The sequence below is a fragment of the Lates calcarifer genome, linkage group LG3 (assembly GCF_001640805.2).
Source record: "Lates calcarifer isolate ASB-BC8 linkage group LG3, TLL_Latcal_v3, whole genome shotgun sequence".
In the NCBI taxonomy this organism is placed as follows: domain Eukaryota; kingdom Metazoa; phylum Chordata; class Actinopteri; family Centropomidae; genus Lates; species Lates calcarifer.
Window position 1 is genome coordinate 17,938,223 of NC_066835.1, and position 24,213 is coordinate 17,962,435.

The 24,213-nt window shown below is 41.8% G+C and overlaps 4 protein-coding genes across 7 annotated transcripts; 1 reads left to right on the forward strand and 3 right to left on the reverse strand.

The window, feature by feature from the left end:
• Window positions 1-816: 816 nt before the first annotated feature.
• On the reverse strand, window positions 817-5,963 carry LOC108899486 (XK-related protein 8-like). The gene is given in 5 exon segments (XM_051068262.1): window positions 817-2,959; window positions 3,003-3,630; window positions 4,108-4,243; window positions 4,245-4,299; window positions 5,456-5,963. Coding segments are annotated over 5 exon segments (1,230 nt in total). The 5' UTR covers window positions 5,752-5,963; the 3' UTR covers window positions 817-2,844.
• Window positions 5,964-6,104: 141 nt separating this feature from the next.
• xkr8.3 (XK related 8, tandem duplicate 3) lies at window positions 6,105-10,837 on the reverse strand. Its single transcript, XM_018699940.2, has 3 exons — window positions 9,475-10,837; window positions 8,353-8,540; window positions 6,105-8,166 (listed from the first exon to the last, which is right to left on the reverse strand). Exons 1-3 carry the CDS (start codon window positions 9,810-9,812, stop codon window positions 7,415-7,417), a joined length of 1,278 nt encoding a protein of 425 aa, XP_018555456.1. The 5' UTR covers window positions 9,813-10,837; the 3' UTR covers window positions 6,105-7,414.
• Window positions 10,838-10,879: 42 nt separating this feature from the next.
• srsf4 (serine and arginine rich splicing factor 4) lies at window positions 10,880-16,656 on the forward strand. 3 transcript variants are annotated; one of them, XM_018699967.2, is made up of 6 exons: window positions 10,880-11,029; window positions 12,366-12,505; window positions 14,085-14,191; window positions 14,496-14,710; window positions 14,878-14,955; window positions 15,744-16,656. In XM_018699967.2, the coding sequence occupies exons 1-6, from the start codon at window positions 10,923-10,925 to the stop codon at window positions 16,234-16,236; spliced, it is 1,140 nt and encodes a 379-aa protein (XP_018555483.1). In that variant the 5' UTR covers window positions 10,880-10,922; the 3' UTR covers window positions 16,237-16,656. The 3 variants fall into 3 exon arrangements, with proteins under 3 accessions (XP_018555483.1, XP_018555491.1, XP_050924203.1); XM_018699975.2 differs by lacking the exon at window positions 10,880-11,029 and adding an exon at window positions 13,445-13,641; XM_051068246.1 differs by lacking the exon at window positions 10,880-11,029 and adding an exon at window positions 13,445-13,593.
• A 466-nt stretch (window positions 16,657-17,122) lies between these two features.
• Window positions 17,123-23,968, reverse strand: msto1 (misato mitochondrial distribution and morphology regulator 1). 2 transcript variants are annotated; one of them, XM_018699907.2, is made up of 14 exons: window positions 23,774-23,968; window positions 22,758-22,887; window positions 22,463-22,532; window positions 22,237-22,312; window positions 21,377-21,434; window positions 21,124-21,274; window positions 20,710-20,824; window positions 20,227-20,361; window positions 19,973-20,125; window positions 19,563-19,694; window positions 19,257-19,441; window positions 18,565-18,669; window positions 18,356-18,468; window positions 17,123-17,770 (listed from the first exon to the last, which is right to left on the reverse strand). In XM_018699907.2, the coding sequence occupies exons 1-14, from the start codon at window positions 23,855-23,857 to the stop codon at window positions 17,508-17,510; spliced, it is 1,770 nt and encodes a 589-aa protein (XP_018555423.1). In that variant the 5' UTR covers window positions 23,858-23,968; the 3' UTR covers window positions 17,123-17,507. The 2 variants fall into 2 exon arrangements, with proteins under 2 accessions (XP_018555423.1, XP_018555414.1); XM_018699898.2 differs by having other exon boundaries at window positions 21,124-21,280.
• Window positions 23,969-24,213: the final 245 nt, after the last annotated feature.

Below are 24,213 nucleotides of genomic sequence, written 5' to 3' on the forward strand. Positions count from 1 at the left end.
CCTAAGTGTCCTTGAAATCCCACTGAGACTAAACTTCAGATTGAAACTGTATTTAAAACAGTGGGTTTTAATGGAGATCAGTAGCATTTACATTGTTTGATGTCGATGTGTACGGATGACACGACCCTGCAAGCAAACACCGTGATCCATGTTGTCTGAAGTCAGTGATGGACAGATCACAGGCCGAGTCTGTTTAAAGCCTTAATCTTTTTTTTTTTTTTTCATAGCTCTAGACCATTATATTAGTTAACTAGTTGTAGAATTTCATACATTTCATTTCTCTGTTATGTGGCTACAAAATCAGAAAAGCTTTGTTGATGCTATGGAGTATTTACCAAAAAGGAAGTTACACACTTTTGTTTCCAAAGACGTTACCCAACATGTTCTCTTAGTTTCATTTTATGCAGCTGTCATTTGTTTTTTTAGTTGTTTAAAACTATGGCTGCAGCTAACAATTATTTAAACTATCAGTGAATCTGCTAATTATTTTCTCGCTTTTGACTAATCATTTTGTTAACAATTAGTCAATGGGGAGAAAAAAATTACTGGCAATTTTTTATCATTTAATTTGCTGGTTCTGTCCTCTCAAATGTTTTTCTTTGTCTTATATGATAGTGACCTGACTATATTTGGGTTTTTCAAAACAAGAATTTTAAAGATGTCGATTTTGGGTCTTAGAAACTGAGTGGCTTTTTCCTGTTTTTTTTCTCTCTATTTAATAGACCAAACAATCAGTCAGTTAATCATGAAGGTAATTGGTAGATTAATCTATAGTTGCTGTCATAGAGGACTACATAAAACAATGTCAGGACAAACAGATTTTTGTGACTTTTAATTTGAAATGATAAGTTGATTATCAGAATAGTTGCCGAATAACCAATGTAATCGTTTCAGCTCTAGTTAAAACTTTAAAACTACAGCCCCACATTTACTTTTACAGCTTTAAATACTCATCACTCAGCAACACGACGACCCACAGAGGGGAAAAAGGAAAGGATGTGGGTGACTGTGCAATACATTTCTACTTTGCTCATAAACTGTATTTCGAGGGGATTTTTCATTTGCTTGTTGTAGACGAGATTACAACTGAACAATACTGAGCCTGAAGAAGATTTCGTAATTACACACATGCAGCTTGACCGTTGAGAATGTGTATTTCTGTGTAATTTTTGTTTGTGTCTTGTGTGTGTGACTGTGCATATTTATACTGTGCCTTTAACCATCATCTGTATGCATAATCTTAAAGGGAAATATGTAAGATTTTGTGTTTGATACATTTATCATTGCATTGTTATATTATCCAGTGTTATCTTACTTGTTTTTAACCTGATTCTTTTTTTTTCTTAAGTGCTGTCGAGACTTTTTTGTTACATAGGTAGAGTTTTTTTGATTTGACTGTCCTGTCTGCACTGTATTTTGAAAGGTCTCCTGGAAAACAATACATCCATTTTGTGATGGCAGGGGGAGGGGGTTTGATCGCTCAGATGTTTCTCTCCTTTTGAAAAGGAGTTTGCGTTTATTTTGTTGCTGTGAAACACCGCATCGCTTCGAGACAATCTCAACCTCTATAATACATGGTATTTTTTTTTATGTCGGATCAGATTACTAAAGTGAAAAGCGCGTTTTAAAAAGGGCGTGCTTTCGATTGTTCAGTGTTGTACTACCTAAGGGAAATGGGGACGAGTCAGTCCTGACACACATCTGAGAAAACTGAGAGACCATTTACAATCTCTGCATTTCTGTTTCTTTATTTTATCTGCATGTCATGTCTGTTTCTGAAGCACCGTGGCCTTCAAAAGACGATCATGCGATATTTAAAGGCCTGTAATCCTAGACGTGTCCTCTTTTTCTTTCCAATGCCAAATACTGTTTTTAAAATTGTCCTTTTTTTTTGTTGTTTTTCTATTAACTAAGTATTTCATCTCATTTTCAAGGACCTGTGAGGCAGTGTGGGGTCATGTAGAGAGCCTGAATGTGATCCTGTAAACTGAACACTTATCATCATAATAATATTAATAATAATCAATGCTAATTTAATTACAGTAATCACAATTTTCCCCCTCAGTACCTGTTTGGGACCTCGACACAGTCCTGTAAAGTTTGCCTGTGTACCTAAAACACTCAGTACAGTGTAAATAAATTTTAAGAAGTTTCAGACTCAAATTTTTGTTTATAATTTATTACCATAAAAAATATACAATAACAATTACATTAATAAATCTAGTGATAATCTTTAAAACAGATCAGATAACATCAGGGATGTTGCTACTTTGAGAACATCTTCATTAGGAAAAAAAAGTCCTGGAGTTTCTTTGCCTGAGTCACAGGGCAGGAAAAAATGTAGTACTTAAAATACTGTAACTGCTGAGGATACTCATTTGACCAGCTGAGATTGCTGAAGCCTCAGACACAGTTTTATTTTTTACATTTGAATAAAGCAAACCTGCAGTTCCTTGATATTTTTTTGCACACATCAAAAACTGCAGATTTTTGTCTCTTAAAGTAGAACAGCATTAGCAGGAGGAACAATTACAGCAACCGAGAACTATTTCAATGTAGTAGTGTTTTAAGCCAGATTTGATGTGAGTGTGAACCTGTCTCTTATAAGGAATGCAGATTAACAATCTATGGCTTCATATGAAAGTAGAGTGAATAAAGCAATCTCTACTCTGACATCAGTAGTATCTCATGAGATTGTATCAGTGGTTAATCAGGGAGCAGGTCATAGTCTGAATACCACACAGCCAGTCCTGTGATCTTGATTAAGCAGGCGTGTTGACAGACGTCCTGCGTGACTCAGTCTCTTTCTAACCTCCTCGTCCTGTGGATGTCAAGTGATGCAGGTCAGGAGTAGAAGTTTTCAGCCAACTTCCTCATCCTCTTATTCTGTCTAATGCTGGGTGCTGGTGGTGGGCTTGGTACAGGACCGAAATCGGATGCAACGATCTGAAACATCCGAGTCCGTGTCCAACTTCAGGTTTTGGATCTGAGGAGTGTGTGATTCACCCTTTTCCAGGTCCTTGGACATAGGAAAGTCCACCTCATCTCCAGCTGGTGCTGGCTCCTTGTAAAGGTTTGGATGGTAGAATTTGTAATATATGACTTTTAAAAAGAGGCCAAAGATGTAAAGGGCGACAACACTGACAGCAACGATTATCGCTTCCCGTTGTGGGATTTGAAAATATAACTCCTCTGTGCTCATCTTCCAGCACCACAGGCCGCAGAGAAGGGAAATATCAGCCAGTTTGTAACCGTGATAGAGCAGGGTCCTGTTTCTCGTCTTCCCCTCGGTCACATTAAACCAGGCGAAATACCAAATGAGGGCCACGGTGGCTCGGAAGAGCCACTCTCCGCATGGGGTGTCCATGAAGTCCGTCTTGGATCGCCAGACGCAGAAGAATAACACCAGCCAGGAGCAAACAAAGTGGGCGAAGATGAAGCAGGGCAGCACGGAGGCGAACAGGGCGAGGGCGGAGAGGCGAGACATGATGATAAACAGGTTCCACGAAAAGTAGACGAGAGACGAGGTAACAGGCTGCTTCTGCTTTTCAGTCAGGAAGGAGCGCAGGGAGCGGTGGTACGTGGTCACACTGAAGGCGACGGCCGAGGCTGACCCGATGGCCTTCAACACTGAGGAGGAGGAGGAGAGGAAGTCGCTGTTAGAGAGACCACAACATCTGGAAAAGGATCAACTACCAAAGCAACAGCAATGAAAACCTGTTTCCTTTTCCTCAGATTATTAACTGAGCTTCCTTTTCACGCACATGCAATGTTGTGTGCATTAAAAATCAGCAGCTTAACTTTAATTTTAGTAGGTTTTTGATAAAGTATTTCACTCTACAGCTTCTAGATATGGCAAAGATTACTGACGGCTGTGCTTTTATACCACAAATAATGGCATTTAAAGAGCTAGATTTACTTATTAACTTACTGTTGGGTAGTTTAATCAATAATAATGTATCATATTTTGTAAGCAGAGCATATCTTGTGTATGTAAAATGAAATTACTAGTAACTACAGCTGTGCAATAATATTTTCCACTACAATTTAATCAAGCAGAAGTAGAAAGTTGCGTCTCAACACTGAGACGTGAGAAAGTCACTGCACCTGTGACGGGGTCGAGTTCACCCCACTGTAGCATGATGGTGAGCATGAGGACGAGTTGCGGGGTGCTCTCTGAAAACGTCTCGATGATCCGCAGCATGGCGAGGTCATGGCTCAGATACACCGCGAAACCCTCAGGGGTTGGGGGCCTCTGCGAAGAAGCTGCGCAGAGACACCTCCAGGACACCTGCGTGCCTGAGAAGGGAAAGCAACAGTTAATCCCACTGTAATGACCACAGATTAAATTATATACCATATTGATTCCACTGGATAATTTCCAATGAGAAACACGTCTGTTTTTACAGAGGGGTACAGAGGACTGATCAAGAGCTTTGTTACGATCAAATCAACCTGAAGCTCAACATCAGGAAAAACCAGTGAGCTCATGGTGGAATAACAATGCGGGAAGTCCTGTGCCCTGGTTGTCATCCAGGGAGAGGAAGTGAAGAGGGCGGACTCCTACAGAGAAGTGTTTTTGCAGAACTTGACAGTGTCAAAGTGAAAGCTGACCCTTGACATTTTGGACGTATAATGTCGTCACTTCAACACTTCATCCTATTGGACATTTGAACAATTGTGTCACAACAAAACCAGTCCAGAGTCTGAGTGAACGGGACACATTTGAGGAAATTCCCTCAGGGAGTTCCCGAGATATAACGGTCACCAGAAAGGGACGGATGTGAGGTCACAGTGACCTTAACCTTTGACCTGTGACCACCAAAGTCAGACAGACGGACGGAAAACCGAGTTTACCATCGTAGAAAACTGGGAAAACTAGCAAATCCACACAACAACATGAATGACTGATCAATTATCAGAATCAATGCTACTTAATTTTCTGACCAATCATTTCTGCTGATTAAACTGCCGCGTTCAACAAAGTTCTCCAAAATCTGGTAAGATTATCTCAAAAATGCGTCTATAAGAACAGACACACATGAAAAAAATGTGACAGTGAGAAATTTCTGTCAATGTCATGGTTTCTGTTTAAGAGAAAATCAAAAAGTTGATGTAATTCCCGGAAATTCCCGGAAATCATTCATTTCTACACACTGACTAAAGCGTGCTATAATTGACAGTGGACTGGTGCCAACTGTTGTGCAGCATGATAGTGTAACACAACTGTTCCATTCAGACAACTGACCTGGTATTCTCCATGAATGGGAATTTTTTCAGGCCAGTGACAGTCTGGGTGGAGCTCCCAGATAAATAGTGTAAAAGAGAAACAGTTAAAGAATTCCTTGCGTTCACACTCAGTTTTATACACACCCTACAAGCAAAAAACAGCCTGAGGCACTCTTACATACCAGGGTTATTATAATACAAAAATATAAATCAAAGTTTACACAACCTGAAGTAGATTCCCAGCTGGAGGTAATGTAGAAGCCTGAGCTGGCCCTTGCTGAGGCAGCTCTCAACCTTTGTGTCCCTCTTGAAGTTCTCGTAGCTGTACCACAGCCAGCTGTAGGTCTGGACGAGCACCGACGAGCCCAGGAGGAACAGCAGCAGAAAGCCGAGGCTCACGTACTCCTTTTCCTGGTAGAAAGACACAGCTGCAAAAATATCCAGCCCAATGTCGAGCAGTAAAAAAATTAGACCAAGACAAGTGAAGAAGAAGTCCACACGGTTATACTTAAACACAGCCATGGACGTCAGGATATTTATCTCTTTAACAGCCTGGTCTAACTGCTGCTACATTCTGGGGCTGAGTACACAACACTTGCTAACTTCAGTGGAGTTTGACAGACAACCGAAAGTATGCAAAGAGGCAAGGTTCAGTGTTTAAACAAGCGTAACTCCTCCTACAAATGGGTCTAGTGTTTCACACGACATCTTAAAGGCGTACTGTTCTACCTCTACTGAGTATTGAGTGAAATCATGTTACATAACTGTGAGGGGAAAAAAAAGCGTATGTAAATCATCATGTAAATCAGATGCAGCTTGCAGTCTGCTTCCTCAAGTGTCTATGCAACAGAAAAACAGATAACAGATAATACAAGTAATTTAACAGTGCTACAGCTTTAATAATTGCACAGGACAAACGACCAGATAACCAGTAGGGACCTTGACTTTTGGCTGAAATGAATGAACTTGACGTGAAAACAACACATGAAACAACAACTTGAGGTTTAAATCAAACATGCTGATCGTCTAAGTTTGGCACAGAATTACTCACCACACTGAGAGGAAAGTGTGCTTTGATGAGTCTGAAGTGATACCAAAGAAAAAAAAAAACATGTCACATTTAAACAAGAAAAACAAACAGTGGATGAATGAGAGAAAAAGTTTGTTGTGTCACTAGTTGTGAAATATGCACTACCAGTTCTGAGCTAACATATAAATAATCAGCACATGACCTGGACTTGTTTCTCACCATAAATATCATCATGAAAAAATCTGTCAAATGGTATAAAAGAGCCGTAGCAGGATAAAGAAAATGAGCTTATGGTCAAATCTACATTCAAAGTCCTTCAGTGGCAGCAGCTGTAACACAACCAAATAACACAACACACATTTAAATACTTCTTGTTGTCATGTGAACCCCTCACTAATCTAATCTGGATCATTTCTGTAACTTAATTCTAAAATTAGAAAAAACATTTGACAGACTTCTTGGGCTTAATACTTCTTTCAAAACTGAATATATTATTATCATTATTATAGTATAGTATTATAGTTTTTCTGATTTATTGTTGAAACAAAAAGAAGATTATTTTCTTGGTCTCTACAAAGTTTGCATTTTGGAAATACAAGGTGTTCACACAACAGCAGCTAGTGAAAGAAAGTTGTCTTTACCCCCATTTTTTAACATGTAAAAATGATTGTAAAAAAATGATGCAGATAGTAAAATACATTTGCTTGTAGAAAATCTATCAAATGTAAAGCTAGCTAGAAAATTTACTAGAAAATTAGCTTATGAAATAACCATAGTTTCAAGTAAAGTGGAGAAATATTGCAGTGTATTCTTTCAGATGATATTCATTTGTAAACAGATTTATTTTCATAACATTTATGTTGTAGTAGCTGTCCTCTTAATGTTTTTAGGTGTCTGTGGCAATGCAGAGCTGCTTTATGGCAATATTAGATTTGTAGAATACCTGGATTTGTCAGGCATATGTATACTAATGTGAAAAGGATTTTATCCTTATCACCCATTCTTCTGTTTTAAATACTGTTCTTGAGCCTGTGTGTTGATTTAAAGGACACTGAGCATCTGACAAACTGCAGCACAAACAGGAAACAGTCTAGAGTTGGACTGACGGAGACGGACAGCACTCCATCACGAGCACATTTATCAGTAGAGCAGACGTCACAGATGTGAAGACTCTGCTCTGTTTGTGTTATTAGTCTTTCCAATGGCTCTCTGCTCTGAGTAAAAGTGAGTGGCATGGAAGGCCATCCGCTTGTTGAGAAACTGGGAGGACAGGGCGCCGTCCTGGATGGAAACATCTCTGAAGGACACTTCTGCGTCAGGCAGATCATCAGGCAGTCCCAGGTCCCTCACAGGGGGCCTCCACAGTTTGGGGTGGAAGCAGCAGTAGTAGAGGGCTTTGAAGATCAGTCCCAGGAGGTAGATGAGAGGAAGAGTGATGATGAGAGCGAGGCCGTAGGACTCGGTCTGGACAGGGTCTCTGTAACACCACCAGGTCACCAGCAGGATCCCTCCATCAGTGGTGATGAAGGAGTGGTAGATGAAGCTCCGGCCTCGGGTATGACCCTCCGCTACGTTGAACCAGCTGAAGTACCAAATGAGCGCCACGGTGGCCCGGTAGAGCCACTCCCCACCCACGCTATCCATGAAGTTTGTCTTCTGTCGCCACGCCCACAGCACAAACACAAGCCACAGGAGGAGAAAGTGGGCGGCGACGTACCCAGGCAGGACAGAGGCGAACAGGGCGAGGGCTGCAACACGTGGAGCGATCAGCAGCAGATTCCACAGGAAGTAGATCAAGGAGGAACCCCAGCCCTGCTTGGCTTTGTCTGGGAGGAAGGAGCGCAGGGAGCGGTGGTAATCAACCACCATCCAGGCTATTGAGGTGGTTGATGCAGCAATGCTCACAACTGCAGAAACAGAAGTCAGATTATTAGTGTACCAGCCAAGCGGAAGTGAACACAACAAACGTTTGTGGTATGTCATGACGTGGTAACCCAGATAGTGTGCTTTAGAAAACCTCAACTGTGTAGCTATGTTTGTTTCACACACAAAACATGGAGGTGGAAGTAAGTTTAACTTAAAGAGGAACTCACACTGAACTGCCCTGGCCTTGTTGGTGCACAGCATGACATAGATCATCAGGGTGAGCTGAGGAGCGCTCTCGCAGAACGTCTCGATGAGCCTGAGCATGCTGAGGTCATGTGTCAGATAAACAGCGTACTCTGATCCTTCCTCTTTGCGCCACCAGACCCTGAAGCCCTGGCGTATGGCGGAGATATGCCTACATGGGTGAACATGTCAGAGAGGGGGTGCTGTGAGAAGCTGACATATAACAAATCTATACAGCTAAACATTCCCTTTAACAAAGAAAACAGCAATATGACATGATGCATTAAGTGTCCTCGACAGCACTGATTCATGTAACTCATATTTTGAGCTTTTCATACCTCATTAACTCACTATTTGTGCATTTTATGCATTCAGTTCTCCTCTGAGAGACTGGATTTACTAGTTGACACACCTGAATTTGACGTTTATGCTCACAGCACCTGTCAAATATTATTACTTGCTTGCTTGCCTGGGCCACTTTGGTAGAATATTAATAAGCAGGGAAGGTGTAATAAAACTTCTGCCTGGAGAACAGCTGCTATCATCAGAAAAATAATCAGCAACTACTCTAATTATCACTTCATTGTTAAGGAATTGGTATAAATGCCTAAAAATCTCCTGTTGCAGCTTCACAAATGTGAAGATAAGCTGATATCTCTGTGTGACCGTAAACTGAATATCTCTTGATTTTAGCCTGTTAGTCAGTCAAAATAAGACATTTGCTGGCATTAGGCAAACTGCCATTAACATTTTTCACTATTTCTAACTTTTTATGCACTCAGTTATTAATCAAGAATTAATAAACAATAATAAAACTAATAGTTCCCTAGCCTGGAGATTTGTTTAGAGGACATAATCTCAAGGCTAAAGTGGGTTTGCATCACTCAGACTGGGTGTTTGATTTCAACATTTTTGCACATATTGAGAAACAACCATTAGTAATGGTAGTATTTAAAGTCCAAAGAGCTGTCTGAGTCCATCATATGTTAAGGATTTAACCACGATCGCTCCTAGAAATGTATATCATCTAATCGATTGATCGGCTGTATTCAATCTATATTTTTTAACTGATATTACAGATTTATTAATATCAGTAACCGGGCTACCTGCAGAGGAACCCCAGCTGCAGCACATGTAACAGGCAGGAGAGCTTCACTCGGTCCCCAAAGAGCACGGTCCGTGCTCCGGTCTGAGCGCTGAACTCCGGCAGTTCTCGGTCGTACTTGAACCAGAACCAGCTGAACATCTGGACCACGACAGAGGACAGGACCATGAGGCCGACCAGCACCCCGAACCAGAAAAAGTCCCCGCGGCGGTAAAACTCGGTGGCCACCCATACGTCCGAGCCCCAGTCTACGAGGAAAGTACAAACTCCGACCACAGAGAAGAGAAAGTCGATCCAGGAATATTTAGAAAAAGCAGCGCGCTCCATGACTGAGCCCATTAACAACTAGCTGGCCAACTGACCCGACCTGTTGCCGTGAAGCTAACGTTCAGCTAACGTCGTGTACCGTTATTTCCCTCCCAAACCGACTACACATTCTTACACCCATTGAGGGAAAAAGTTGTCTAAAACTTTCACATTCGAGCAACTAAATCAACTCATACCATCAAAGTAATATTAATATGTTATAGGCATTGTTTGTGGGGGTAAAAAAGGGCGTTAGCATGAACATGTAAAAATAACTGCCACAGAAGAGAGCAGCTGGTGTGTTTGTAATGATCCCCGTGTGTGCAGTTCTAAACCCCGCCCACCGCGGATTATACGTGTAGCGACAGGTCGGAAAGTCCGGGATGGAAAGGTTTTAATATTTAAATACCCCCACATGTTCGAAACAAGAACTGTAAAACGGACTGGTCGATTAATCAGATATGTAGCTATTTTTGAGAGGAAAAACGCCATTAATCCTGTCTTCATAACGGTTGTAATGTTCGCTTATTTTATTGAAATTGTTTTAGGGGGGTACTGATTCAACTTTATGATAGTTTCAGAGGATGTAGGTTGTGCTGTCATTGAACTGTATTCCATTATATACAGAGAGGTGTGTCTATTATTTAGTCTTCCCTCAAAAATGTAAGTGGAGTGGACAGCATAATAGGCACACCTGTTGAAATAACACAGTGCAGTTCAAGGGAACCACAAAAATCATCTTCCAAAATAAACATACAGCTGAATCAATCATTATCAACACAAACTGAACATTATAACCATCATGAACATAGGATTTGTTACAGGACTGTTGCATTAGCTGTATTAGTTTTAGATAGATCCATCACAATTTCCTCTGCACAAGGTCTTAAAATTATTTGTTTTGTCCAAAACCCAATGGTATTTAATTTACATTGTCATAGAACAATATATTTTGGGCGTAGCCTGAGAGACTAAACTCAGGGCAACATAAACCCTTTACACAGAGGACACGCCCTCTGTGGTCGCGGCCTATTGTATCGCTGGAGCGCGTGTATGTGACTCCGCCGCCTCGCGCCTCCTCTGCGTGCGCTCGCTCGGTTTTGGTCAGAGCCCACACTTCGGTAGCACACACAAGCTAGCACGATGTCGAGGGTGTATATCGGACGGCTGAGCTACAGAGCCAGAGAAAAGGATGTGGAGAGGTTCTTCAAAGGCTACGGGAAGATACTGGAAGTCGATCTGAAAAATGGGTAACGGTTGATGCTAGCTTTCTTTTTATTCACTCCGTTTTACAGAAGCTAACGTCCGCACAGGCCGCGCCGTTAGCGTAGCGTGTAGCTGGGGCCTTGTCCATCGCAGCGGGCCTGGCCTGCTAATACTACATCTACCGACCACAGCCGTCGAAAATGCGATTTAACGCACAACGAGGTATCTGTTTCGCTTCAGGGCCTCTTTCCTCGACGTTATACCCAAATAAAGGCTGGTGTTGGCGGGCTTCGGCGTGAGATCCATGCCTTATTTCGCCCACGGTTAGCGGCGGCTAGCTAACGATAGACGTGGCAATGTCATGGGCGGTTGTGTGCATAACAAGCAAACAGTCAATTAAACAAGTTCAGTCACACCCATGTGCAAAGACTGTGGTAGATTGAATGTACTTTCTGTCTTTAACGTGCATGCTTTATCGTTGTAAAATGCATTGCGGAATAGTTTCTGTTGCATGCACAGCCTTCCTGTTTTAACGGTATGTCTGTTAGCTTCCACATTTTTGAAGAGGCCTGTAACGACTATTTTGATACTCGATTAATTGAGTTATTGTTAAAGTAAAGGGCTAAACATTTGTTGGTTCCAGCTTCTTAATCGTGAGCATTTGATGCTTTTGTTCTTTGAGTTTTTGGACTATTGGTCGCAAACAGTTTGTATATGATTACATCTACAATTATAAGGATTTTCCCCGGTTATTACTGATTAATCGCTTGATTGAGTCAATAATTGATTCTAATACTCATTAGTTGAAGTTTTCCTCGTAGTATTTCCATTATCAGGTAGGTTGATAATTTTCTCGATAAATCATTTCTTTAAAATGTCAGATCTGTGCACGGCTCCACAAAGCCCAGCCTGCACATAGCTTAAATGGCTTGTTTTGACTTACCACCACTCTAAAACCAAAAATATACAACTGAAAATAAAGGAAGTCAAAGAAAAATGGCTCTTAATAACATTTGAGGAACTGTAACCGGTTACTTTAGATCCAAAAATAACTTAACACACATTTTTTTAGTATTTGCTTCTCTTACTAAATCAAGCTTCAAGGATGTTGCAGCTTCCAAACAACATCACTTGTGCAGGAGACCAACAGGTTAGTCAGAGATTCAGTTGCCAAAAACAAGGACCTACTGCTTAAGAGCACCTTTTATGTACATTTTGTAGCCATGGGGCTAGTGTTGCCAGCATTGCATTTCAGGGGTATGTGGTGTTGTGTTGTGAGGATTATACACATCTGACCTCACCTGAGTTTCTGAATTACAACCATCACCGAAACCCTTTGTTGTAACCCAGTGTTTAAACACGTCCCTTTCTTCTCTGTAGGTATGGGTTTGTTGAATTTGATGACCCCCGTGACGCAGATGATGCTGTGTATGACCTGAACGGCAAAGAGCTGTGTGGAGAACGGGTCATTGTGGAGCACACCAAGGGACCCCGGCGTGACGGAGGCTATGGTGGAAGGAGTAAGTGTCCAAGAGCATATTGGTTTTATTTATCACGTGAATAATGATGTCATTGATGAGGGATTTCATTCATTGCAGGGAATCATTGATCTAAATTTCAAAAGGGGCAAATCTTTTTTTTTTTTCTTTCTTTCTTTTTTTAAAGCTTGTCCTTGGTGGCTGGTGTGCATTCAATTTATACCCTGGTGTTTGTGGTGAATCATCTGGAAGTGATGCCTTCCAGAAACTTTTGATTCTGTAGATGGTACCTGATACGGTAGGTGCTGATTAAGTATCAGCACCTGTGTATATGCCAACCAACTTTTACATACTGATATGTATTGGCATGATAGTAAGCAACACAGCCTACCCTCCTGTTGAGAAGGAGGAAGACCTTTTCATTGAAACTTTCATTTTCAGTCTTCGAGCTGCACATACCCATCAACACACCCAGTCTGAATTTCATCAGTACTTGCTATTGTTCTGGTCTCAATGAGCCGTCTAGGTTTTCGATTGCCTGTTTAACATACAGGCGTTGTCTCAGTTTCTGGATAGGTCACTCCAGAGCGTCAGTTTTGTTTTGTATTGTCTTGCAAATAGACGAGCAGACGGTGTACGAGCAGCACTCACTGCAACACTTAACAGCTCCTCAGAAGGTGAGGCAGGGCGTCTCCTGATCAGTACATTGCATGATTAAATTTGTGTGCACCAGAGCCACCAATGACTTGAAAAATCGTGGGTTTCCATATGATGGATTGAAAAGCTGATAATGCAGTTACATGTGAATATGTGATGGGGAAATGGCTTTAATAAATGGTCTTAATTTGAATACTGTAAAATAACTGATTGTCAAATATCTTGTAATCTATTGATGTCTTATTCCGTTTTTTATTTTATTTAAAATGACTGTCAATTTAAAGGTAAAGATTTAACAAAGAACCTCAATGTTTTAATTGAAAGAGTCCTTTGCTGACTGCCTGCCCCTATTGCTGGCCATGGTGTCCCCCCTTTCCAAGAGTGTGGTTTGACCATTCTGGGCCCCTGGGCAGACCAAAAAAGGGAGCCATTGTGAATGAAGACCGCTTTTCCCATTAGGCCCAGGCCGGGTGGTGAGGATGCCATGGGGTTAGGAACAGATGTGGGTTCAGCTCTTATAGGTGCCTGAAAACAGAACATGTTTTGTAACAGTGAAATGTTTTTAGATAGGATAGCTTAGAAACTTGATTTAGTTCACCGTAAGTACTTCCACGATCAGTTATGTTTTTGATTTTTATTTTTTATTTTTTTTCTTATTTAGAAATAGGCCTATTGAACTTTCACTCAAAATTTAATAAGCTAAAACTGTCTTGTATAGGCCTAGGCTTTTAAATAAAGGTTGTCAACCTGTAGGAATAAATAATTAGGTTTACTATTTTTTAAAAAGGATTTAATGATTTTTTTTGTAAATTTTTTCCACCTTTGCTTTTCCCCTTCTTTGTTTCCTTTTCCCAAATGATTATATTTAATAGCGTGTAGCTTGGAGTTTAGTATAACTGCATCATCTTTTTTTCTTTTCTTTTTGGTCCTCATTTTTCCTGTTTTTTCCTTGTTGCCTTGAAAGGTGGATATGGGCGCTGGGGAAGAGACAGATATGGTCCACCTATAAGGACAGATTATCGGCTCATTGTTGAGAATCTTTCCAGCCGCTGCAGCTGGCAGGACTTGAAGGTAAGATGTTTTTTTTTTCTTGTGTAACTTGTATGTTTTTTAGTGTGAAGGAAGTAATGTCTAAAGCCAGTAAGTCAAGTTTTACCTCATGCTTATTAAGTTCCCGAGAACTTAAAGTAAGAAATGTAGTGCATGAAAAGCTTCACAAGATGGTGTCAGATACAATTAAGAGCGGTTTTGATTATTGTGCACGCTGCCAAAAATTCACCATTAAAGTCTAAAAACCCTGGCTCTACATGAGGCATGTTTGCATGTAAATCAGGATCATTCTTCACACTGATCATCTGTTTCCTTTCCTGTGAAGGACTACATGAGGCAGGCAGGGGAGGTGACTTACGCTGACACCCACAAGGGCCGGAGGAACGAGGGGGTGATCGAGTTCAGGCTCTACTCTGACATGAAGAGGGCTCTGGAGAAGCTGGACGGCACAGAGGTGAACGGCAGGAAGATCCGGCTCATTGAGGACCGCCCCGGAGCCAGACGTCGCCGCTCTTACTCTCGCAGTCGCAGCCACTCCAGGTGAGACGCGTTACTATAACTATACCTGGCTTCTCTAAACATGGTACTAATACAGGAGAAAGTTTAACCACACAACCACAGAACTAGCAAAAAATAAACCGTCAGAAGATTCAACCCTGCAGTTGCATGTCGTTGCTGAAAACACTGCATGTCTTTTTCCTCCCCAGATCCCGCTCCAGGAGCCGCAGGTCCCGCAAGAGCCGCAGCCGCAGTGAAAGCAGCAGTCGCAGCCGCTCCCACTCCAGGTGAGAAATCCAACCTCCAAAGCTCTTTCAGCCCAGGCTGTTTTTTCCTGTTTAGTGTAACCTGAGTCAGCTGCCTGTTGTGACTTAGTGATTGTAACTGATAGTAGGAATACTGCATTTTATAGTGACACTGATGAAGGCAGTGTATTTATAGGCTTTGTGCAGTGTTTGCAATTTAATACCTGTTTTTACAGTCATGAAAACCAAACTATGATGGAAAACCAGTACGGCTTAGAATGATATTATAATATCACTTTTTCAGTCTTCCAGCGTTATATAACGATTCCTGATGATTTGATTGGTTAAATTAATGTGTCCTGGACCCAGATAAACCACAGAAAATGGATGGCTGGATTGACCAATGAAAAATGTCAGTTTTTGCAAAATCTCCATTATCAGCTGAGGTTCCTTGTTACTGTAGCTAAGTGTTTGCTGCAGTGCTTAAGGTTGCTTTTTTCCCAAGGAAACTTTGAGGAATTAAGACTTTTCAAGACCTGTTTGATCAGATCTGTTGTCACATCTAACCAATGCCAGATTTGCTTACTACGAAGTAGATCCGTCTGTGCTTGTACTAACAGTAAGAATTACTGATGGTTTAATCTTTTTGTTGTTCAAAATTTGGTGGCCAGGCCCATCCTAACAAACCTGCAAGTTCTGTAGGAGATGCAGTTTAATAGGTGCACTTGTGGTAGTAGGAACAGTGGAAGAGAGTTTTCTGAAGTGCTTGTTTTTTAGTTGTGCATATCAGCGAATTGGTCATAACACTTTCTTTCTGATTTTGTCCACAGGGCGGCGTCCCGCTCCCGCAGCCGATCTCGTAGCAAGAAGAACAAGGGCAAGGGCAAGAAGGAGGAAGAGGAGCGCAGCAACGGCGCTCAGAAGAGCAAGGACCGCAGCAGGAGCCGCAGCCCCAAGAGCAAAAAGAGCAAGAAAGACGGGAAGAAGAGCAAGAAGGAGGATTCCCGCTCCAGATCCCGCTCTCGCTCCAGGTCTCGTTCCAGATCAGGAATCAAGGATCGCTCAAGGAAATCAGGCTCAAAGGGTCGCGAGCAGCCCAAGAGCGACGACGAGGGAGGCGAGCCTGAGAGGGGCTCTCGTTCCCGTTCCCGCAGCCCCGCTGATTCCAAATCCAGAGCCAGGTCTTCTAAATCCAAGTCCAAATCCAAATCCCGTTCCCCGTCACCTGCCAAAGCCCGCTCCCACTCCCGGTCCGCCTCACGCTCAGAGTCCCGCTCCAAATCCCGCTCGCAGTCTCGCTCTCGCTCCCGTTCCCGCTCCTAGTTCAGAGTTTGGACTGTTTGTCATGATGAGCCCTTATCCCAGTGTCTCCCCCTGTCCTCCATTTACATTCCCCAAACCCCACAACACTACCCCTGCCTCCTGTTTTTTGATAAATAGCTGTAGAAAACCAGGCACTCATGCTCCATGTCATTTATGCACACGCTACTCCATTTCATCTGACTTTTACTCAGCATATTTTTTCATTAGAGCGGTCTCGTATGGAGGTGTTTGTAAAATAACAGGGTGAAATCTCAGTTTTATAAGTTTAATTGATGGGTTTGTGTCTTAGCCTTTTTTTAATCAAATGTAGAAGCGTACTGTTTTTTTGTCAATATGCTGGGTGGGAGTATGTTCTTGAACATCTCCTCACCTCTGTGAGATCCTTGTATCATTTTCAGATTAAAAAATGCCTGTTCTGGATTTGTCGCTGGATCTGTGTTTTTGTTTAATCTGTAAAGTCAGTGAGGGAGGAGGTGTGTTGGCACAAACCAATTTTGATTCTGGCGGTCAAAGTCACTGTGACTGCACAGAACATATTTTTGGCCTTAATTCAAGATCGCACACACTAATTTAATACCTATAAAGTCTACTAACTAAACCAACAGCTCTGTATTATACAATATTCAGTAAAAATACTACATATTTGTGTTCACTGGCTGCAGTTTAATTTAAATTTGGCATTTTGCTTTTAGCAATGAGGTGAGTGGGGCAGGAATGTGTCCTACACTCTGGATGCAAGTTAGCATGTTAGTATTTCCTGTTCCCTCACCAGGGAACCAGAGCTGCTAACTTCAAGGTTGGCCTACATAAATACATCATCCCTGCAACACTACTAATTTCTGATGCAATGAAAACACTAAAATAAACTGCACTGTGTCAACATCTGTGCTTGTCAATCAAAATTAACTGTCAGAGCTTTATGTCAACAATACTGTGAAAACCACATCTATTTATATTTTATAGGGTACATTTAGTATAAAATACATTTAATTACAGATAAACAGTCATTTGAAGAAATGTAACCGTTGTCCTTACATTTGCATGATGCTACATCCATCCCCTCACTGAATACTACACATGTACCTCTTCACTCATCTGCAGTTTTTAGTTTTATCAGTCTGTTTCAACTTGAGAAGTGTTCACCTCTCTGTTTCCATGTAATTCAGTCCTGGTCCTTCATTAACCAGAGGCACAGCTCCTCTTTGTCCCCCTACGTCTGTATGAGAACATGCAGGCTGGTAAACAAAGCAGGTAGGTAGGCTTAGCAGACATCAATCATCGTCATCCTCCTCCTCAGAGGAAGAGCGCATCACCCCGCCGCTGTCGTCTCGGTAACACCGGGCCAGCAGGCGCAGCTGCTCCAGGGCCTCCTGGTAGTCGCCCATTTCGGGACCCTGGGAGAGGAAGCTGGGGGCCACGCGGCGGATGTCGAAAGTGCTGGCGCCGCGATGCAGCTCGGACAGCCACGTGCCGAGCGCGGGCCCAGACTGGAGGGAAGTCAAGACGGGTAGAGAGGAAACCGCAGAGGCCGGCACTACCGAGAGAAGAATTAACGAGACATAGGGGAAATGATTTAGTAGCGAATAAAAAGTGAAACATAGCTGCATTCCAGTCGGAATTCAGTTCCTAGTCGGAAGTTTCGGAGAAACCTCCACCAACCTCCGACATAAGAATTCAAGATGGCTGCTACTAGCGTCAACAGTTCTGTCTTATTTGATTCACATTAAAACAATCATACACATGGTACGGTTCAATTGTTAACCGTGGGCACGTTGCTACCGTAGGTTGTTATCAACTGGTATTGCTAACAATGTCTCGCAATGACGGTGGCTAGTCCGGGATTGTTTACGGTTAACGTTCATGGCACATTGAACAGTTAAATTTGAACGGCGTTTTAAGAACGGTTTACATCGAAATCTAGTGTTAACAACTGAGGTGTTCTTCAGTTGGAGTACAAGTTTGTTTTGAACTTGTCTATACTCCGAAAGAGTAACTGTAAAGGTTTTGTGAGCGTCCATATTTTCCGACTTCTCAATTGGAACGCCGTTAAGTCGCAGCTGACGTCACTCCACGTTCCAACCTCCGACGTAAATGGAACGAAGCATTTAAATATACTCACAGCCAGGAGGAGGAGCTTGGCTCTGCAGGAATCCCTGAGCATCGAGGGACTGGCTGAAAATCTGAGGGAAAGGTGGTGTCAGCTTGCTGGGAGTGGACACCATCTGTAGAGCGCTGTGAGAGTGAGGATGGAGAGAGAGTGCGGGTTAAACTACGTTTTTCCTGTTGGGGATGAACAATTAAAAAGCATTTGTCGGTGTTAGGACTCACAGAGGAGCTGTAGGATAGAAAGATCTGATGTAGGAAGCCAGGACGTCTTCCCCGCTGTGGAGGCTGTGCAGAGGAGTGGGTGGTTTAATCCCTGGAGCCAGAGAGCTGATGGAGAGAATATAATTATTCCAGCAACACATTAACAAGAGGTTTAATTGTTAATGTGATGATAACTTTCCTATAATTTATTAAATATAGTTTAAATGAAAACTGTGACTATATGCAACACTGAAATTCAGATGGATACGGTAACTCTGAGATATATGGTGGTTAAGCTAAAAGCACTTCAAATATCACTTTTAATTTTGTCAATCTAACAAAATATGAAGGTGCCATGAGCCCAAAATAGAAGGAAAATGACATAAGCACCTTTAAAAACGTCACAAATCCTGTGATTACCAGTTAAAATATTACTATAGAACACTTCAAGGTTATAAAAAATATTGTTTCACTATTAACACAAACAAATACAAAAGGAAAATGTAGGAAAGTTAACCTGTAAAATATATGAATGCCTATAAATTGCTGAAAATATTACAAATTAAAAGTTTAAAAACATCTGTCAAAACACTGATGTGGTGTACAGCTATAAGATCTTCCTCTGCTACTCTCTATGTGATATATAAATAAAGTTGTGTTGCTATAAATACAACACACATGACACATTACAAATTTATTCATAAGACTCTGACCTGATTAGTCTCTGGCCTTCGAAGCCTTTGAGCATCGCCCACTGGCCATAACATCGACCGTCGCCTGGTTCAGAGCACGCTGACAGAGGTTTCCAGGGCAGAGCATCCGTGCAGGCACTCAGGGCGTCAGGGAGAGAGCTGCCGTGCATCATGGGAAAGGGGACGGCACCGTAAGCAGCCACCACCTTTGATTTAAATAAACCCAATCACAATGAGGCAGAAAAAAATCTTGCAAAAATCAAGTATCATGCTATAATGGGTGTTAACTATGACTGTGACGACTGGTTTGGATTAAAGCAGCATCACCTTTCTCCCTGAAACAGCCAGTGTGTCTGCCACCTGCCACATGGGGACACTGTTGTTCCTCAGCCTGTATGGCACAGTGAGGGCGTCCAGGGCCAATGCCAGGACAGAGCTGCAGTGGTACCACAGTGAGGGCTGGTGCAGAGGGAAAACAAACAAGATCAGATTTAAATTTTACATAGATTCAAACATATTTGCAAACATGTAACAGGATGTTGTCAGTCTTAAAATGATTAATTACAGTTGTATGCTTATTTTAATTTCCAATTATGATCATTGTATTTTAAATATATCAAATTTGAAATTGAAAGCAAGTCAGTAATGGAACTTACTGATTATCTTTCATGACTTAAAAAGACTGAAAATCAAAGTAATAGCAGAGATAGAATAATAAAAAACAAGAAGAGCCTCACATCATAATTGAGGTAAGGGAAGGCTGTGGGAGAGGAGGGTCGTCTGCCCAGACCTCCACGCAGAGTCAACGGGCAGAAGAAAGAGCTGTGATTGGTCAGGTGGACCGTCCCTAATGTGCAGTTTAACAGGTGGTAGAGGTCTTTCATTGGAGTCTGGTGAAAACAGAAATAATAATACGAGTGTACAAAACATCTGATTTTATACAAACTCAAGGCAGAAACAGATGATAAATCTAAATCAGTTTGTGACTCACTGAGTTCCGGTGACTAACAGGTGCCAGCCCCCAGGTGAGAATGCCTCTCCCGCCATAAGTGTCCTGTAGCATCTCTGTGACCTTTGACCCCAGGCCTGCAAACCCATCAGCCAAGTCACACAACACCTGGAAACCCTAAGAGGAAAACAGGATGCAGGGAGCAGAGGAATGATGAGAGGATTCATATCAAAAAGGAAACACATCAGTATGTTGCAGTATGAAATATGTGGAAAACAAATCTCCAATAATGATTAACAAGAAAAAAAAACACAAGGAGAAACTGTACGAGTGGCTACAAACTAAGTATCAGTGAATTTTAAAACAGGAAAAATAGAAAATAATGTTTTTGAGCGACAGAATGCGGCAAATTAAACCAATTAGCTGGAGAAATTTCAATATACTACACCTTATAAAGATACTAAAAATAAAAATAAATAATGTATCGGGATAAAAACAAAGAAAAGAATGAAATAACTGAGTTACCTGGAGGTAATCACACTCTTCTACAAAGAAGTGCAGTTTGTCCTCCAGCTCCTCGAGCACCGACCCCTGCAGGAGAGCCTCTCCCTGGCCGAAAGCCTCCAGTCGATGAGCCTCCCTGCACAACCACAAACACTAATATAACATCTGTATGTGGTTAATATTAACACTGCAAACTAATGACACCTACTCAACTCACTGATAAAACACAAGCTAAGCTGCCTAAACATGTGTACAGCCTGACATCTGCTGGAGAAAAGCAGGTACTGAAGGATCAGTCTGCTGTTGGCTGGTTTTTGGTGCGACATGATTTTATCCTGTGTTGAGTTCCTGCTGTGTTTCCTCTGCTCTAACCAGCAGGTACCAGACTTCAAATAGATTTAGATTTTAGGATAGGAGTTTGGTGTTGCTCTTTACCCGTCGTGGTTGTACTGGTGGATGACGGAGATGGTGCGAGGGTGCAGGTGAATCCTGAGGAAGTCGGACCACACCTTCACGCTGCCCTCCAGCCTGTAGCCCTTTTGGACCTGAGCCAGCCGACTGTTCACCGTATCCACACTCACCGAACCTGCAGCTGGGAGATTTTTTTCAGAGCCGTCACTGCTGTACTTCACAACATTTTGGTACAGAATCTTGTTAATTCACAGAGTTTACAGCAGGTTTTCCTCACCTGAGCACTGAGGTTGGGAGCTGGAGGAGAAATCAGCCTCAGCAAGAATGTCTCCCTTCTAGAAAAAAAGACCACTGTTAGCAAAACACTTTACTGTTAATATTGAGCAGGAAAATCAGCCTTTTCCCAGCCATGTCCTGATGAGTCAAACATGAAATAACAACATTAACTGAACAGTGAAAATGCTCTTTTAGAAGCAGGATTGACTCCACCATGCCAGTGAATTCTGGCTGTGGAAGATAAGTTTTCTATTTCTACCAGTAACCACCCCACATCATGTGTTCCTATTCCAGTTCTGTTAGGTGTCCCTGTGTTCTGCAGGTGTTGACCCTGGCACTGGGTCATCAGCTGCATGAGCTACACCTGGGCCTGGTGTGCTCTGTCCTGTAAATCTGCCTCATTCTGCAGCTTCACTCTCTCTATCTCTCTCTGGGGGCGATTCTCTCTTTCTTTTGTTATATTGGTTAAATTATAATCTATGCTGCCAACACGTATTCTTTCCCATTTTAAGCTGGGCTGTGACAGTATCTACTAGCTGGAGACCTCTGGACCAAAGATGTTTTTTATATTAATAAATAAAGTTGTTGCTCTGTTTGGAAACTAACAATTATAAGAGAGCTCTGGAACTTTTTCATGAGTTTCTTTCAATAGTATCAATAACTTCACAGCCACGCTAGATATTATTCCTGTACTACTACTGAATCAAGATATCTTAACTCGCTGCACATTGTTGTGGCTCAGGCTGTAGCTAATGCTGCTCAGACATGATGCTTGGCATCACTGTCTCTGCACATTTTGCGATGAAAAAGTGATGTATCATTACGCTGCAGGTCTGTTTCATTTCTACTATAAATACTCACATCCAACTTGTCCAGATCTTCAAGAAAGGAGTTCTTTGCAGGAGGACTTTCTTTATGCATCATGAGGCTTCCCTCCCTGAAAGATAGAAAGAAAGACGTTATTGAACACACAAAACGCTGTGTAGTTTTAACCAAAACAAATATGGAACAGAGGGTTCAGAGGAAACACTGGACTTTTATTTCCTAAAAGCTGTGACAACAAATAACCACATAAGCGCTCATTTACCATGTGACAGCAGACGTGTCTTTGCCTGCATCATACAGACTTCCCTCCTGCCGCAGAGTCCGGAGACTTCCTGTCAAACACAGAGACACAAACACAGACCAGGTTATATACAGCACAGAGTGATGTTGGATTGATTCATTGAACTACACAAGAAACATCAATTTTACTGATGTAAAGTAAAATCCTTACATGCAGTTTTTAGACTAACAAGTAAACTTGAAAACATTTAGGTCACAGCAGCAGGAATAGCTCAGCACAGAGGATGTTCACAGCATAAATAAAAGTTAAAAATTACCTTTGAGATCCATGGCAATGAGGCGAGGTGTGTAGGTGACGTGTCCGCCCAGAGTCTGCCCTTCACGAAACACAACATCGCTCTGGATCTCACCCTGCGGCGTCTCTGGGTCGTATGATAAAGAGGCATCCTGTGAACAAAGAAAACACATTCACCATTTATCTGCCAGTGTCTACTCTGCAAAGTGTTAGCTCTGTAGATGTTTAGATTCGTATCAGTCAGGGTGAAGAACTATCTGCAGAGGCAAGAAGGACGAGGAGTCCTACGGCCCCCACAGAGCCCTGATCTCAACATCATGGAGTCAGCTTTGGGTTTACATGAAAAGACAGGAGACACTGAGACAAGTTCTCCAAGATGCTTATATTAACCTACCAAGTGCCAGTGTGGGAGAACTGGAGCTGTATTAAAAGGCAAAGGGTGGACACAGCAAATATTGACTTTAGTGTGTTTCTATTCACTGCACGTAATATGACGTTAATTGAAAAAAAATATCTTTGAAAGATCTCACGTTTTTAGAGGCCTTAACTTTCACAAAGTACTGTTTATTATACTGCTGTATCATGATTAGTGATGCAGTAATGTGTGAGGTGGAGCTCATTTTAACTACTTTATATTCTGTTGGATAGCTTCAATAAATCAATAAAGTCGTACCCTACTCCGGCCCTGCTTTAAGGTATCATGAGAAGCGATTATTCTTTATAGTCCCCAAGAGAATCTCACTCATTTCCGCCTGAAATAATGTGATTTTATGATCACAAACTGTTCTGTTGTCCTGACATTTGATAATTAGCAGCTTTAGCATCGTAAAACCTGAGAGCTAACGCTGTTTTTCTACTAAACTCCTGTGTACAAGCTCGACTGTATCACATCTCCTCCTTGGTGTGTTATCAGAAGAGAGATCATAATGTATTCATTCCTGTCGCAGAGACAGTGTGAAGTCTCTGAAGTCTCACAATACATGCAAAGCTAACGCTAGCCAGGTTAGCTTAGCGTTAGCCGCTAGCGCTTTTCCTCACCTGTAAATTCCACCAGTGAGTCCCCACAAAGTTTGAATAATGTCCCAACTGAAGAGTGATGACTTCTCTACAAAGGCCGCTCATCGTGACGGAATTCAAAACCCGGGATAAAATACAAAAATATCTTCTTTGAGCATGATGGACATGTTTGGAGATGACAACACTGAACAGCGACGAACTAACTAGCTAGCTGACATTCTATTGGCTGTGAGAGAAGTAAGAGGAGATGTGATTGGATGTTCAAATGACGTAAGAGTAATAGTTCGGTTTCACCGCGCCGTAGCTTGACATGTGGTGTAAACATCCACCGCACGGTTTGAGGTTTGTGTTATTTCTACGGGTATTAATTTTGATTAGTAAAACATGATATAATTACAGATTTATTCATTTAGTTTATTTTTATATTTTTAGTCCATTTCCTATTTTCTCAACTCTTAACG